An 18,783-nucleotide genomic window follows, 5' to 3' on the forward strand; every position below is an offset into this window, starting at 1 on the left:
TTAGGATAGAAGGAGAGATAAAGAACTTCACAGACAAGCAAAAACTAGAAGAGTTTAGCAACACTAAACCCATGCTAAAAGAAATATTGACAGATCTACTCTAAATAGAAAAGAAGCAGGATGCTACAAAAATGAGAAACTCATAATTGGAAAGGTGATAACCACCATGAATTACAAACAGAATAAACACAAAATAAAATAAGACATCTAAATCATTAAGAGTGGGAGAGGGAAGCAAGGAAAGCCACTGCGGAAAACAGTATGGAGATTCCTCAAAAGACTAGGAATAGACTTACCGTATGACCAAGGAATCCTGCTCCTGGGCATATATCCAGGAGGAACCCTACTTCAAAATGACACCTGCACCCCAATGTTCATAGCAGCACTATTTACAATAGCCAAGACATGGAAACAGCCTAAATGTCCATCAACAGATGACTGGATAAAGAAGATGTGGTATATTTATATAATGGAATACTATTCATTCACAAAAACTGACAACATAACGCCATTTGCAGCAACATGGATGTTCCTGGAGAATGTCATTCTAAGTGAAGTAAGCCAGAAAGAGAAAGAAAAATACCATATGAGATCACTCATATGTGGAATCTAAAAAAAATAAAACATATATACAAAACAGAAACAGACTCATAGACATAGAATACAAACTTGTGGTTGCCAAGGGGGTTGGGGGTGGGAAGGGACAGACTGGGGTTTTAAAATGTAGAATAGATAAACAACATTATACTGTACAGCACAGGGAAATATATACAAGATCCCGTGGTAGCTCACAGCAAAAAAAAATGTGACAATGAATATATGTATGTTCATTTATAACTGAAAAATTGTGCTCTACACTGCAATTTGACACAATATTGTAAAATGACTATTACTCAAAAAATGTTAAAATAGATAAATAAATAAATAAAAGAAATTCTAATGTTAAGATATAATAAAATACAGATTGCCTCCTACCACACAACTCGTGGTACAGCATTCCCCAGAGCCACATCCTAACTCTCTCTTCTTTTTTCTACATGTTCTAGGATCGCAGCATTTCGTATGTGTACAATTCTGTGAACAAATGCTTTGTTACTCAATCATGTATGATTAGGTGTTGTCACATAAACCTGCAACACAGACCTTCTTTACAAAGTATACACATTTCTTAAAATGCACAGTTTCAGTAATCTCATTCTTTACATGAGACTTACTGAAATCAACATCTCATTCACTAGTTTGTAAAAGAAATGTGTCATTTCACGACATTCCATGTAATTTGAACAATATTAACATACTGCTGTGGAGCCAAAATCTTAGAGGAAATACTTATTAAGATGCCTTGTTAACTAACATTGTCTTCAAAATTTTTCTTATGTTCTTGTTTCCTTAATACATCTATTTACATACAGAACTTCTCTGATGTGAAGCTGTCAAGAGCAACATTCAGACTCTCAGCATCTCTCTCTGAAATGGCAAAACCCCAAACCCCTGCCCCTCAACAAAATGGTCCCAGAAGCCATGCTGGTCTGTCCAGACCTCTGCTTTCACTGGGATGTTGGCCCCATGATTACTTATATTGTACAAGATTCAGTGCCTTCAACCAACTTTCCAGTCGTCAGTAGCAAGTTTGTTCTAAACTATGGAGTTAACCAACATCAGAAATTTGGGTTTCCTGGTCTTGTCTTTTTGGTTACTGTTATTTTTAATTGGTATTTTAATAAACAGCTTCACCACAGACAGCAATATTATACTTTTAAAAAGTTATTTATTTCATATACTGACTTATGTGCTGATGCACTCAAAGTTTTAATTATTCCTTCACCATTTCTTTTAATCAAATGTTTGGTTACTCTTAGTTTGGGGGAGTTGTTTTTTCCATACAACTTTGTAATTATTAAGGGCAGACTTTCTTAAGAATAGAATGCTCTGGCTATTTCAGGATGGTTCCTTTTCCTCCCCTCGCCGGAAGCATAAAACTTGTGTCCAGTATTCACTGTGATGAACAGTTCAAACTCCTGGAGGTAAAACTCATGAAATGGTGTGTGGTTCCCATCTATGACTGGGTCCCCCTGGAGTTTTAAACTATTCAAGTTCTACATGTTGAGCCTCCAGAAATTTGAAAATTATAGTTCAGGTTTGCCTGCCCAGGTGATGGTTCCCAAAAGGTTTTAGCTTTGGGTTGCTACTCCAGTCAGTTGTGATTCTTTGCATTCACCTGAGTGTTTTTCCAGTTTGGAGCAGGCAGTGGTTTGCCCTGTGACTTCACTTCTCTGATGGATGTAAGAAGAGCTGTTGCTTTCTTAATTTGTTTAGCTTTTTACTTGTTGTAAGGACTGAGTGCTGATTCCTAAACTTCTCACATATTTGGGGGAGGGGCAGGTAATTAGGTTTGTTTGCTTGTTTATTTTTAATGGAGGTACTCGGATTGAACCCAGGACCTCACATATGCTAAGCATGCCCTCTACCACTGAGCTATACCTTCCCCCCCAGAAATCAGAATTCTTAATTGTCCTTTTTATGTATTTGAATAAAGTCCTTTGAATTGGCTTTTGAATATATTATACATATATGTTGGAACATATATGATATGTAAATATTTTCTCCCATTTCAGAGTTTGCTATTTTATTTTTCTCAACAAAGCCTAAAAGAAAAAGTTTCTAAATTTGATGAAGTACAAGTTACGTTTTTTTCCTGAAAATCTCTTTTTTATTTGCCTTATCTAAGAAACTGTTGCCTATCACAGAATCAAAAAGACTGCCTCCTATGTTTTATTCTAAGTTTTAGAATTTTTGCTTTCATATTTAGGTCTTTGATCCATTTCAAGTTAATTTTTGTGTATGGTGGGATGTCATGGTTTATTTTATGTACATGAAAGTCTAGTTCATATAATATCTTTGTTGAAAAGATTTTCTTCACCCATTAAATTGTCTTAACATAAGGGCAGAAAGTCAACTGATTATATAAATATTTTATATCTGGATTTTCTATACTATTTCATTAAGGTAAATATTCATGCTTTGGCCAATACCACATTGCTTTGATTATTACCACTTTACAGAAAATGTTGAAATTTACAGAAAACTAGTGTTTGTGCTCCACTCTTGCTCTTTTTCTTCTAATTGCTCTACCCTAGGTCCTTTGCATTTCCATATATAGTATCAGCTTGCCAGTTTCTACAGAAAGATGGGTGGGGTTTGGATGGAGATTACATTGAGGGTACAGATCAATCTATGCAGAGCTGACATCTTAACAATATTGTGTCTTCCAATCCATGCATTGGGATGTGTCTCCATTTCAATCTTCTTTCATTTATTTGAGTAACCTAAGATTTTATTGTACAGGTCTTACACATATTCTGTTAAATTTATCTCTATATATTTCGTGTTTTTGAAACAATGTATATGGAATTGTACAGTTTATTTCCTTTTCCATTTATTTATTATTTACACATAGAAATCATCCATGGAATTTGGATTCACTTTCATTCACTAATTGGTTTTAGCAGTTTTTATGGGGAGATTAAACTCTCCTCTGGCTTCTTCCTTCTTTTAGATGTTTTCCAGTACCATTAAATAATATACATTGTGTGTGAGTGTGTGTGTATGTGCATGCATGTGTGTGTGTATCTACTATATATTTTACTACATAAAATTACGTATATACAATTTGTGTATAATAGATTCCCTATTTTATCACTGTTGTTCCTGAGAGTTTTCATATGACTCTTCAATTCGTTGTCAATTCCTCTTCTATCATCTTTCATCTTTGTTTCAGTTTTATCCTAGTTCTATATTTTTATGTTTCCTACAAGCAACAGATTCCATTTTAAACTATTTTTAATTGGCATAATCTGTCAACAAAAATTCTTCTCCGTATAATAACAAACAATGCATTTTGCTCTCCCACTGGTAACAGTCTATAGTCTTTAGATGCTCTTGTCGGTTTTCATTTACTGCTTGTTGTTAAGGGAGTATTTCTCCAACTCCTTATGCACTCTTTGTGGTCACTAATTATAAGGTTAGAGCTGATGTCTCTAAAGAAGGTCAGAGGGCAATATTTGAAGACAAACATTATCTGAAGGACCTTTGCTGTCCACTTCAAAAAATAGCAAAAGTAGGAAACTTAAAGGCTTCCGTCTTTCCCCCCAAAAGGTCTTTCTCAAATTTATTTTTCTAGAAGACAAGGTCTTCTTTATCTTTTTTTCCACCTATTATACATATATATGGGAAATAAAAAGCTTTTGAAGAAACTTCCTACTAACCTGTAAAGAACCACAATCACATTCTTCACCTGCTTCCAAAATTCCATTGCCACATACTGTGCCCTGCTTGTAAGCTGGCTTCTCAGGAAAGATGTTATGAAGACATTCAAGGCCAGAATGTGAAGCAAAATATTTAAAGTCATCCAAGCTACAGGTGCTAAAATCCTTTACGCCCGCAGAGTGCCTGACATATACAAAACATGAGTATGACAAAAATTATTACTGTATATCTCTCCATTTCTCCTACTGTATGATATTTTGAAGAGAAATTTAAAGAGCATTATTCTCATGGAAAACAATAAGAACACTTTTTAAAAATAAAAAGTATTTTTAAAATACTAATATGTTTTAACACACTTTTTAAGTTTCATCATGAAAAATCTTGTAATTAAAAAAAGAAGTTTCAAAGGGACAGACTGGGAGTTCAAAATTTGTAGATACTGAGAGACATACACAGAATAGATAAACAAGATTATACTGTACAGCACAGGGAAATAGATACAAGATCGTGTGGTAGCTCACAGCAAAAAAAAAATGTGACAATGAATGTATGTATGTTCATGTATGACTGAAAAATTGTGCTCTACACTGGAAACTGACACAACATTGTAAACCGACTCTAACTCAATAAAAAAAAAGTAAAATAAATAAATAAATAATGAAGTAAAAAAAAAAAAAGTTCCAAAATCGTTTGCCGTTCATCTTGTTTTAAGTAATACCTGTTATCTACCTACCCTATGATCTTTATTAAGTCTTTAGACATAGAAATTCTGGTGTTCCTTACTTACATTCCCAGGGCCAAAAAAATTGAATTTAAAATTTTTGACCTCAGTATTTAATATACTTTTTATCTATTTAATATCATCTTTGTATATTTTTCTTTAAGTGACAATATGAGTATGTTTGTATTAACCTTAAAAGCGTGTTTTAGAGCTTTTGCTCTCCATAATTAAGCATTTTTCAGATAAATATCTGTTGGTTTATACCACGGGAAGGGCAGTAGAAATACCTGTCCTGACAGAGTGGAGAGCCGTTAGTACTTCACTAACACCTCAGCATCCAACTAAACACAAGGAAGAACACGATTTACGAGTAGTTGATGCACTTTTTTGTAAGTGGCCACAGACTAAATATGATAGGCTTATATGCCATATGCTCTGTTGCAACTATTCAGCTCTGCCACTGTGGTACAGAAGCAGCTGTAAACAATATGTAAGCCAATAAGCGTAGACAGTTTTATTTACAGAACAGGCAGGCAGCCAGAGTTTGCCTATGGATTGTTGTTGGCTGACCTCTGCCCTACACTAAAACCTACTCTGTATCAAGCCCTGACAAGTTCCCCGGGGGAAAACCAAATTTGGAGGTTCAATCCTGCCATTTTAGAGAGGTTTGGAAATATCTTGAGTTTTTCATAGATCCACACTAACAAGGCGTAAAACCAAGCATGTAAAGTTAAAAATGATTACCCAACAATTGAATTGCCTGGCAGAAAGAGAGTCAACGCTATTCAGAGGAAGGTGGGAGAATCTAGGCTTTCTATTGTACCATCAACAATATCCAATATGCTGATAATAACAGATGTACAAAGAAATAAGAAAATGTAATCCATAGCCAATTAAAAAAAAGCAGTCAGTAGAAAGTAACACTGAGGTAGCTCGGGTGTCAGATTTAGCATAAAAATACTTAAAAGGAGACATTATAAATAAATTCAAATAATTAAAGAAAAATGCTTAATTCAGAGCAATTACAGTCTTATAGACTGAACATTCAAAAGAGAGTACATTTCATTCAGTCTACATAATATTTTAGAGCCAATAAATCTAACTGCAGTGACAGAAATTAGATCAGTTGTTGCCTGAGGCAGGGTGGAAGGTAAAAGGGCCCTTTTTTTTCAATAAAACACTTTTACTCTGTACTATATATAATGTGTATTTAAATATATATAAGTATACACACACACACACACACACACACACACTTGCGCGCGTGCAGAGAAACCTCAACTGACAAATCCCTGAGTCCGTGGGAACCCAGGACACTAACAAAGGGAAAGGAGGGAATCCATGCCCAAAGAGTAGGAAATATGGCAACACACCTTTCCTTTTCCACCAGGTCCCCTGCAACAGAGGGAAAGGGATGCTCACCGCAAATCACTAAAACAAGAGAGGACTTACATGGAGGCAGGAAGGCGGGGGGAGGGTGGCGGGATGGGGAGCTGTGGCTCAGGTCCCCAGCCACCAGTCTGGAAAGTAAAACATACTGTTTGATCCAGCATTAAAACCAACAGATCACTGCAGAGACAGGGAAGAGACTGACTGACGGACAGGCAGCTGACCTTCGATCCGCCAGGTCTTAGTTTGGCAGCCCCACACTGGGCCAGCACAACAAATAGCACCTGTGGGGCTTTTGAGATGAGAAACCCAGGACCTGGCCCTTTGTGACAGTTGAGTATCACAAAAGAACTTTTCTGTGGAGATATAAATGTTGCATAGCCTGATTGACACTGTGGTTCAGGAATTTATATACCTATATATTCCGCCATTTGTAGCAATGTGGATGGACCTAGAGAACATTATGCTTAGTGAAATAAGTTAGAGAAAGGCAAATAATGTATATCACTTATATGTGAAATCTAAAAAATAATACAAAAGAAGGTATATGCAAAACAGAAACAGACTCACAGATATATAAACCAAACCAGTGGTTACCAAGAGGAGAGAGAAGAGGGGAGGCACAAGTTACAGGTAGGGTATTAAGACATACAAACTACTATGTATAATATTTTATTTTAAGCAACAAGGATATATTGTACAGCACAGGGAATTAGGGCCATTATCTTGTAATAACTTTTAATGGAATATAATCTGTCAAAATACTGAATCACTATGCTGCACACTTGAAACCAAGATAATGTTATAAATAAGCTATATTTCAATTTTTAAAAATCTCAACAGGAGGTTTCATAAAAATTGGAAATCCGATAATAAAATGCATATGAAAATGCAAAGGACCCAGAATGGCCAAAACAATTTTGCAAAAGAAGAAAAAATTTAGGGACTTGTACTACATGATTTCAAAATTCAGTATAGAGCTGCAGTAATAAAAGCAGTTTGCTTTTCTATAAGGGCAGACGTACAGACTAACGATATGAAATAAGAGTCCAATAAAAATTCACACATTTCTGGTCAACTGGTTTTTCACAAAGTCACCAAGGCAATTAAGTGGGGGAAATGATGGTATTTTCAACAAGTGGAATTGGAATAACTGGAAATCCGTACGGTAAAAATAAAAATGAACTTAAACACGTACATAATAATTAATTCAAACTGTATGATAAAACTGAATATAAGAGCTATAAAATCATGATGCATGAAGAAAAAATGAACTGTACTTCATCAAAATTAAAAATATTTTCTTAAAAAAAGACACTATAAGGATAAAATATTCAAAAAATCATGTATCTGGTAAAGGACTAATTGCTAGAATATATAAACAATTCTTACAACTCAACAAGAGCATGAACATCTCATTTGTTATTTTAAAAAATGGACTAAAGTGTTAAACAGGCTCTTCACCAACTGAGATATTCAAAGCTATAATGCATGAAAATATGCTTAACATCATTATCTTCTAAGAAATGCAGATTAAAACCAATATGAGGTAACTGTACATACGCACTAAAATGACTCAAATTAAACATACTGAGCATACCAGTCTTGGTGGTGATGCAGATCAACCAGGACTGGCTACGTGATTTGCAGGAACCAATGCAAAATGGAAATGCAGGAACTCTTATTTGTAAAGTAGGGAAAAGGTATTATTGATGGTACTAAAATTAAAGAAATTTTATCCTTTCTTCAGCAGTCCTCTCTTTCAGTGGGTCATGGTTTTATTTATGTGCGACTTAATGTCTTTCTAAATAAACATTTTTACTTTAAATTATTAACATAAATTGCAATATTCATGCTTATATTGTACAATGCAAATATCAAAGCATTTGACTTTATGCAGAAGCACTGAAATTACACAATTCATATGGCTTGTTCCTAGAGGTTGCCTTCAACCTAGCCAGCAGAGAAAAATTCAAGCCGGACTCTGGGAGGCAGGAAGGAGGAAGAGAATTTCCCCAGGCATGGAGAGGCCTGGAGGAGTGTTGGGCCTATTGGGGTGTGTGTCCCATTTGCACTTGAAAAGAATGTGTATCTGAGAGTTGTTGGGTAAGTGTCAATTACTTCAGTTTGGTTAACAAAACTGTAAAGTTCCTAACCAAAAAATAATAATAAAAAATTGAGTATAGTGTGCACTTAACAACAACAGAATCATCTTACACAGCTTCTGACGACATTATGCAAACATCTCCTGAACAGTGGCAGATCTCAGTATTATCAAAACTCAGTCCCACGTTAAGGCCAAGCAACTGCACGACACTGATGCTATATGACTCCAAGGATAAACCCTCTGGATACTAAATATAAGGAAAAGAAAAGGAAAATAGTCAGCTAAGAGTCCTCTTCAGTTATTAAAAATTATTTATTATAATCAAAAATTAGCATATAAAACTCAATTTTAAAATTCATTAATGCATCCAAGATACCTATGGAGACGCAACTGTAGCAGAGTTACATAAATATTACTAAACATGGATGAATAACACAGTAATTCCCAAGTATCATTACTTGATGCAAATACCTGCTATCTTAGCAAATCTAAGAGTTTAAATACCATGTTGCATCGCTTCTTTGAGCTATTTTAAGTAAAATGCTTTTAATCCTTTAATAGTCGATTCTAAATTCTCTTTGCAGTTGACAGTGTCTACAACGGGTCCCAGTGACCCCCGCGCCTCCTGGTATTTATGTTCCTGTGTATTCCACTCCACTGAGCACAGGCTGGACCTACTGACCCGCTTCTAATTAACTGAATGTAGCAGAAGTGCTGGGTCTTCATTTGCAGGACAGGTTATAAAGAGTCTGACTTAGATTCTATGTCTCACTCCCTTGAGGGAAGGTGGCTGCTCTGTCGTGAAGAAGGCCTGTGGAGAGGTCCTCAGGTGTGAGCTTGGAAACATTTTCTGGTCCTCCTACAGCCGCATGGCTGAGCCCAGGAAGCACATCCCCTCTGTTGAATCTTGAGATAACTACAGTCCTGGCTGACATCTTCATTTTACCCACCAAGCTGCTCCCAGATTCCTGACCCACAGAACTGTGCTGTTTCCATGTGCTAAGGTTTGGTATTATCAGTTACATAGCAATAGTCACCTAATTAGTATTAGCTATTATCTAAACTATTATTATCTAAATACTATTCAAATAATATTATCTAAAATACTATTAGTTATCTAATACACCCTCAATAGGTGGTGTTTTCCTTTTGATTACTTTCAGAATCTGCATACAGATATTTACAGCAGCTTTATTCGTAACTGCCGAAACCTGCAAGCATCCATGTCTTTCAGTAAATGAACACAAGTAAACTGTGGCATGTTTCAGACAATGGGATGTTATTCAGCACTAAAAAGAAACGAGCTATAAGATCATGAGAAGACATGGAGGAGACTTAAATGCATATTACAAAGTGAAAGAAGCCAATCTGCAAAGACAATATACTTTATATAATTCCCACTATATGACATTCCAGAAAAAAAAAATTAAGGGCAAAAAAGATCCATGGTTGCAGGGGGGAGGGAAGGAATTAATAGGCAGAGCACAGAGGACTTTTAAGGCAATGAAAATACCATGTATGATTCCATAATGATGGATCCATAGCATTATTTGACCAAACTCGTAGAATGTAGAACATCAAGATGGAACCCAAGGCAAACTTTGAACTTTAATGGGTAAATGTACATCTATCGCTTGTGACAAGTGTGCCACTCTGGTGAGTGACGTTGACAACGGAGGGGGCTCTGCATGTAGGGGCAAGGGATATAGATGAATAATCTATGCACTGTCCCTCAGTTTTGCTGTGAACCCAAAGCAGCTCTAAAAATAATACTTTTTGAAAGTTGTTGGTTCTTGATGGACCAAGAGCAAGACAGCATTGTAAGGAAGTGGCAAGTAAAGAACAGTTCAGAGGAGAAAGATGCAAATGACCCGTGAAGACGTTCCTAAAGTTTCTATTCCCCCCACTGCCCTGGGCTGCTTGTTGTTCAACCACAGCCACTAAGAGGTAGAAAACAACAATGAACTGCTGCGTCAGACATTGCAGTCCACCTTCAGAGAGAGAGAGAGAAACTTGGTTTACTGGAACACTCCTTGAACTCAAGCATTCTCTCCTTCCTGCATCCCAGTTTTTGAGCAAAAACAGTTCTTAGCACGAAACAGAAGGCCTTGTAGGACACGCTTTATTCCCTTCCTAGTTACAGACATCATTAATAGTAACCAAGGAATGCGTTTTGCTTCTCAGAAGACACAACACTGCCTCATCGAGAAGGCAGGCATTCAATATAACTTTCACGTCTCTGACAGGTCCCAGATGGCTGGTTGAACTGAGACACATTACAGTGTCCTCAAACAATTCCTTTTCAAACTCTAGTCCAACCAATCCAACAAATGGATCCCCTCCAGGAGGTCTCTAGATTGCCCACGCTCTTAATCTCTCTTAATTCAAGGACCTTTGTCTGACTCATACCTCCCACCAACTTTAAATTTTTTTTTCCATTTTCCTTCCCTATATTTAAAGGGGGTTCTTTCTTGATTCCATGTATATAAAGACTCATTATACACAAGGTCCTTTAGTTATGCCTTCCCTATTGTTTTAAATTTTTATCTTGCCCCCTCCCATATGAGCTGGAGGTCAGATCCAGGGTACATACACTTCTGGGATCTGGGAACCACAGACTTCCTTACTGCCCAGGCGGCCGATAATCTGATAAGAGACCCAATTGAGCTTAAATTTCCACTACCACAAAAACAAGCAAATGAAGAAACAAAACAAAATAAAAAAAAAAAAAACCTCACAAGTGCAGCTGTACAACATTCTATTGACTATTCATCTCTTTACTACTGGTCCAAGTGCTCTCAGGAGTTTGCCATCTGGAGGCCCAAATCCTCCAAGAAAGCCACTGTTCCACCCACACGTGGCAAATGCAGAGGCTCACAAGCCACTGAGTTTGGCTGATACAGACTTTACAACCCAAAGACTGGTCTGGCTGTCGCCAACCAAACCAACAACTGAGGCAAAAGTCCAAATGAGGCTGCCTGCCTACAGCAGAATTATGGAGCCACAAACAAGGGCATAAATATTTTAAATGGAGGACAACCTGACAACCTATTAACAACATACACCAACATCAGGTCATATGACTGAAAATCTATGTACAACAGAACTCTTCTCATCACCTCATAAGGTAAAACGTTGGACTGTTGGGCACTTTTAGGTCCAGGTGCATCTGATGTGGACTTTAACTGTGCCAGTCGGGCTCTGCACAGAGGCCAATGTCACTTCTGTTTGCTGTGAACCCACCAGCCCCTTCGGTTAAGAGATATTTATAAGTCAAAGTCCCAGGCCCAACACTGCCTTCAAATTACACAAGTACTTCATCATTTTAATACTGCAGAGCCACAAAAATAACACCTACATTAACTCAAGCAGGTAACAGCTTAAAAAGGATATGCTAGCTCCACATCTCTAGCCACACTGCCCTGGCCCCGGGTCTCACTGCTAGAGATATTAGCACCTCAAACGACATCACTCCAGCCCAAGACCTCCCTGTTGGAGATGACTCTGCATCCTGCACAAAGACAGCATATGTGAACCAATCCATCCAGAGCCCACACACCCTACCACCTGCTTCATCAGACTCACATACTCCAGGCCACCGTCCACCTGCCAAAATGACACAGGGCTAGGGACCAGACTACTAAGGACAGCTTCTATGCACCATAGCCTGCTGAAATTACTTGAACGAGCCAATCTTAGGCCTGCTTACCCTGCCTTGACCATTTCTTCCCAGAGAAACCACAACAGAGGCTCTTGCCCACATTTTCCCCTCCCCGCCCCCCATGCTTCCTGACCAAACATGGTGCTTCCTCATGTGGCCCCTGCGTGGAGCAGCAGATCTCTTGTTTCTAGGGAAATGTATGATAAACTTCTTCCTGCATGACAGTCATTTCCATGTCTGCATGTCTTTCCACACCTAATGGAAACAGATTCCAGGTAAACTCAAACAACCTTCCCGACTAGATTAGTTTGTTCTGCTTCAGTTAAGTTAGTTTAGTCTAATTAACTCAAACCATATTACAACTAAATTAGTTGTAAATGTATATTGTGAACTCTAGGGTAACTGCTTAAATATTTTTAATATAATTGATATTCTAGAAAAGAGAGAAAATGGAATAATATAAAATGTGCAACTAAAACCACACGAGGCAAAAAAAAAAAAGAGGAAGATTTTTAAAAGAAACAAGAAACAAGGAATAAGGACAATGAATAGAAAATAGACAAAATTCACCATCCATTTATGATTTTAAAAAAACCTCTCAATAAAATGGGTATAGAAGGACCGTAACTCAACATAATAAAGGCCATATATAACAAGCTCACAGCTAACATCACACTCAATGGTGAAAAGTTGAAAGCTTTTCCTCTAAGATCAGGAACAAGACAAGGATACCCACTATCATCACTTTTATAAAATATATTATTGGAAGTCCTAGCCAGAGCAATTAGGCAAGAAAAAGAAATAAAAGGCATCCAAATTGGGAAAGAAAGAAATAAAACTGACACTATTGTCAGATAACATGATATTATATATAGAAAACCCTAAAACTCCACACACACAAACACAAAAACCATTAGAACTAATATATGAACTCAGTAGTTTCTGGACATACAATCAATACGAGAAAATCTGTTATTTCTATACACTAATAATGCACTACCAGAAAGAGAAATTAAGTAAACACTCCCACTTACAACTGTATTAAAAAAGAACAAAATACCTAGGAATAAATTTAACCAAGGCTATGAAAGAGTTGTACACTGAAAACTATAATTTTTTGAAGAAAAACTGAAGAAGACACAAATAAATGGAAAGATAGTCCATGCTCATGGACTGGAAGAATTTATATTGTTTAAATGTCCATTTTACACAAAGCCATCTATAGATTCAATTCAATCCCTACCAAAATTCCAATGGCAGTTTTAAGTTGGATGGCTTAAACTACCTGATTTCAAAACATTTAACAAAGTTACCACACTCAAGGACTGATTTTTAACTTTTAAAAAATATTTTAGAATATTATGATTGATATCTGTCTTTTTAAAATTTATCTTCAAACTTTGTTATTAGAATAAATCAAAAAAACTTATATTTATATTTTAAATTCATACTGACACTTTTAAAGCATTCTTGCCTAACTCATATATTAATTCTTTTCCTTTACAAAATTTTATTACAAAAATTCCAATCACAATTGAAGTCTGAAGAACGGCACCAGGAAAACACACACTAACCATTTATACTCAGCAACTCCTATCATCTGCTTTATTTGCTTCACACGCACGTGACCTAGCAATTAGTTCTCAGCAAAGAAACACTGTTTTCAGGAGAATTAACAACAGTGGCAAAGACCCAGACAGCTGCTGGTGGTCCTTCCTCAAGCCTGGGCTGAAAGAAGACCAACAGCAGGGATTGAGAATAAAAACAAATCTCTAGGAAATATGTAACTGTTCTTTAGCCATGGTAACAAATCACCTGCAGAACGGGTTTTAGATCTACCTAATCAATTAGTACATCTTTTGTAGTCATGGTAACAAGTACATATCAGCTGGTGGTCAGGCCAGTCAAGGTGGCCATTCCTTGCTCTCTGTGCATCCCTGCTTGACCCGTGCCTGCTTCACCTACACCAACTCACATGACTGACCTTCCTACATACTTGCCCCAGGCCCCACTGCTCTAGGTTTAGATCAGAACTCTCCCCTTTGCTTATCAAAGGGTTGGCGAGGGCGTGCCCCTCTGCTGGTTTCCCTGGTAACCAATGAGCTAACCTGATGTCAATTCCCCCTGTAACTGATGACCTCCCCTACCCCACCCCAGGAGCCCACTGTCAGCCACACGTGGTGGGGTGTCCCTCCAGGACCTTGCTTCCGACATGTAAGATGCCCCATCCATTAAACCACTGATGTCTCTGTTGCTGACTCTTGGCTCTTTCTTCGGTCTTGAAGCTGGGCATGTACAGGCCAGCAGGGTGCAGCCCAACACCAGTACAGATTTTAAATCATTCTAATGTGTCAATGGCAGTTTGAATCATTGCACGTGCTACTAATCGTCAACAAAATATGCAAATGGGTCAGTATAAAAATCATAGTGTGGACTGCTTTTTCTAAAGCACTGTTAAGTTAGTTCCCTTTGTTACTTTTTATATAGCTTGTTGTAAAAGGAATATAACTTCATTGTAAAAGCTTATTCCCATTTTCCAGAAAACAACAGATTATGAATATTTGATTGTTGTTTCTTCCTACAAGAGTCTGCACCTCCCAAACATATAACAAAGAATTGAATGCAATAATAAAAATTACCATGAAACAGAAAAAACAATGAATGTCACTTAATAAAAAAGCACGAGTGTATACCAATTATTAGTTTTGAGAGAAATACTGATAATGTTTAATAATTAACATTAAAATTGCATTGATTATATAATAAATATTGATGCAAGCATATCACTGTTCAAAACAATTAAACTGACTTTAAAAGGCAGATACATTTTTAAAACAAAATGATCATTTCATATTCAGATCAGTTCAATTTATAGATATTCTGTATTTTAAAGCAATTATACAGTTTAACTTTCACGTGTCAAATTAGTAATATAAAAAACTATCAAGGCATGAGTAAACCAATAATATATTTATTTGTGCTTTAAAATATTTAGGAGATTTTGAAACACGAGAATGAGAGCAAACTGGTTAGTGATTACGCACCAGAACAACTCCGCCAGCATAATTCTCATTACATATTTTTCCAGGATATGTGGCTCCTATAAAAGTAGGATGTTTCTTGAAGCTGAAAAATAACAATTTTCCTCCTAATGGCATTTTGAGTGATATTGTTAATGACAATAATTTTCATAGCGGTAAACATTATTTAACAATTACTATATGCTATGCACCATGCTACTCTGAATTAAACTATTTAAATACATTTTTTCAAACCTTCAATGATAAGACCATTTCAATATATATTTATAAATTTTGCATTTGAAAAACATCCAGAATTATAGTAAGTATGAGGCCTAATAGTTCATGCAAAATATCATTGCCCTAACGGTTATCATTTTTATTCTGGTTCTCTCTACATTGATAGCCCTGAAAATTCAATTTTCTGTGACCTCCTCATTCATTTATTCACTAAACATGAATAGATTTTTCTGTGCATTAGACTTTACATTCCATATATTTCAAACATTCCACATATTCATATTATTAGAAAATAAAAACACAAAAATGAATCAGATGAGAGACAAGAATGTAGAGATAAGATAACAGTAAAAGATAAAAGCCAAGGGAAGTCAAAACATTGTATCACTCATAATTAATCTCGTTTAGTTATTTCCATACTTTTAATTTACTTTTATCAGGTAATTTTATGTCAGTTTATAAAAGTTTTTAAGTCTTACCTCATATTAGCTCCCTAAGGACAAGGACTTTAACTTACATTTTTTTCCCCATCCCATAGTGCCTACCAAATTTGTAGAACTCGGGATATATTAAGTAAATGCTAATTTTTCATAATTAACATATGAAATCATCCGGGGTTATTTCTTTAATGTTATAGAAATATGGAATACTGTACTCACGCAAATAAGTATGCGGTATGATGAGGCCGAGTAACAGATTTGTATTTCCATTCTAAAAATTTATATAATATATAATTAGGATTTCCTATAGTAGAAATTTTGTTTTTTTTTGACCAGATCTCTATGGCAGATATTCTAACAGTCAGTTTTAACTGGGTAAGCATCTAAATGGAGAAAATAAATGACATTTTAAAAATAAATTTGAACATTATATTACATTTTTATGAATGTATATTTAAGACATTTAATTCAATATTTTGATTGTGGAAACTCTTCAGAAGCACAGCAAAATACCATATACATCAAGTCATATCACCTGTACTTTTACAAAATATATAAACAAAATAGTTTTTAAAAACTTACACTGTTAACAAAGCCAATGATCTGAATAACCTTCTGTGTTACAGCTTTTATATCAGAGCCTATGAAATCAAACTGAAAAAAATAAATTATTATTAAAAAATAGTGGGTACCATTAAGATATCACACACGCTTTACACATACAATATGCTGTATTCTAAAATAGCCATAGGGCTACATTCCAACTGAGATCCAGGCAATGTGTATTTACATTTGTATATGTAAATGAGTAAGTAATCATTTATTTAAATTGATTAAATCAATAATTTCGTCTATATAATAAAAACATTTAATAACATGATTTTAAATAATGCTTAATGCACTTGTGGCATTATTAATTGTTTATGATAATTGAATTAAATTTTTTAAATGTGGTATTTCAAAATATACTCATTTCTAAAATAACACATATAATCACAAACCAACAAAATATGCATAAAGAGGAAATAATCCTCAATGAGAGGCTCACAAAGTGATCATGGATAGTTTGTTAGGATACATTTTTGACATCCCCATGTAACTCCTGTTCTAATTTCTTCTTTATTCCAACTAGCTCTTTCTATGTCCAACGGCTTTAAAATGCCAGGACAATATTAAATAACAGTGGTGATATCAGGAATGTGAGCTTTGCTCCTGATTTTTCACTGGAAAACCTCAAATATTTCATCATTAAGTGGTGTTCAGTTTATGATGAGTATTTTAGATCATGTTGAGAAATGCCTATTTATAAATCTTCCTATTTACCAAAGCTTTTGTAAAATATGAAGTTGAATTTTTATCAAAAGCCTTTTTGAAGCATACCAAAATGATAATGATTTTTGTGTTTTGAACGACTGATGCAATACATTTCATTAATACATTACTTAATATTAAACTATCGTCTATTCCTTTGTCAAAACATTACCTTCTACTAAAATACTATCAAAGGTTTTAACATTTTGTTTAGAAGTTTGTAGCTTTAAGAAAGATGAGCTTCTTGGCTGTGTGTGCATGCGTGTTTTGTCATAATAGAGCAAATGAACGCAGCTTAGTAAATATTACAACACTACCTAACATTCAGTTGCATATTTTTCTACACCCCAGAATCATATTAGCATATGAACTGTCTTCCTGAAACATTTTAAAGAACTCTCCTATAAAACTATTAATATATAACACTTGAAAACATTCAAATTCTTTTTATTTTCAGCTTTTTGAAATATAATTGACATATAAGATTATGTAACTTTGAGGTGTAGAATGTGATGTTTTGATTTAAATTCTTACCTCCACTGAAGAATTTGTGAAATTTGCACTTGTTTGCCTGTTTTAACCTTCCCCAAGGCCACAGTTGTATCATCTTAACCCTTTTTAACACCATAACATGTTTTCCTCCTTTTGGCTTAAGTGAATGGTTAGCTTCCCTGCCCTGGTGTGGCAGCAGAATGAACCCATGGCGTCCGTGGCTCACGTCTGAGGACCTGAATCAGACAGCACCGTGCACTGAATTCCCTGGCCGGGTGGGGCTACCAGATTTGCTCTGCAGACGCAGAAAGCCATGGGCTGAGTTCTCTGTTCAGTGCGCCTGTAAGCAGAGTTATATTGTGGGCTACACAGCATCCTCTATGTTCGGCAGGGTCCCTGGTCACGTGGGCTGAAAGCTGTAATCAGCAGTGGGCTGGGCTAAGAAGCAGTTTCTCTGCCTAGGTGAAGCCTCCACATAGGCACCAATTCCAGCCAGCCTTTCAAATTAAGCAGACGCATACACAAAGCTCACTGGCCTGAGGCCCTGCAAATAGGCAGGACAGCTTGATGGGCTCTCCGCTCAAGTGCTGCTCTGTGAGACAGGAAAGGGGCAAGGCACAGCCATTCAAGGAATGCTACAGCAATTAACATCAAAATGGTGAAAGATTCCACCCCCAGCAGGCCTTGAGGCTCAAGATGATGGGAGATTTAACTCCTAGTAAATCTTGAGCTTCATTATATGCCCACTGTAATATATTAACATGATAGATAACACGCCCACAGGCACCATGGCAGTGCAAAGGCTAGCCACAAAAGGTCAAAGAGTGGGAAATGGCCAACTTCCTGGGAATTCCAGCCCCTTCCCCAGGCTACATAGACTGGTCCTTCCACTTATTAGCATATGAAGCCACAAAGCCCATAAAAACGCAACACAGCACCTCACGGCCGCCCCTCTCTCTCCCTCTTCAGAGGTGGCCCACATTCTGTCTATGGAATGTGTACCTACTATTAATCTGAGCACCCAACCCTCACACTTCATGGCCTTTCTCTTGCCTTTCAATGTATCTCTCTGAATAAATCTACTTTTACTCAACTGTGGCTCGCTCTTGAATTCTTTCCTGCGCAAAGCCAAGGAC

At 36.3% G+C, this 18,783-nt stretch overlaps 1 protein-coding gene across 5 annotated transcripts in view; it reads right to left on the reverse strand.

Annotated features, from left to right (window-relative positions):
- LOC102545109 (disintegrin and metalloproteinase domain-containing protein 5-like) overlaps window positions 1-18,783 on the reverse strand; it is a 48,070-nt gene that overhangs the window by 19,830 nt on the left and 9,457 nt on the right. For 4 of the 5 annotated variants that reach the window (XR_012064370.1, XM_015236708.3, XM_072950244.1 and 1 more), the window contains exons 8-13: window positions 16,427-16,498; window positions 16,064-16,227; window positions 15,189-15,270; window positions 8,594-8,730; window positions 4,266-4,449; window positions 976-1,074 (exon numbers count right to left, since the gene is read on the reverse strand). Coding sequence is in view for 4 of the 5 variants with exons in the window: in XM_015236708.3 (XP_015092194.2) it covers window positions 976-1,074; window positions 4,266-4,449; window positions 8,594-8,730; window positions 15,189-15,270; window positions 16,064-16,227; window positions 16,427-16,498 (738 nt within the window). In the remaining variant the exon portion in view is untranslated. The remainder of the gene's footprint in view (window positions 1-975; window positions 1,075-4,265; window positions 4,450-8,593; window positions 8,731-15,188; window positions 15,271-16,063; window positions 16,228-16,426; window positions 16,499-18,783) is intronic. The other variant, XM_072950246.1, reaches the window with a different exon arrangement.

This window comes from Vicugna pacos, chromosome 26 (genome assembly GCF_048564905.1).
Source record: "Vicugna pacos chromosome 26, VicPac4, whole genome shotgun sequence".
Lineage (NCBI taxonomy): Eukaryota > Metazoa > Chordata > Mammalia > Artiodactyla > Camelidae > Vicugna > Vicugna pacos.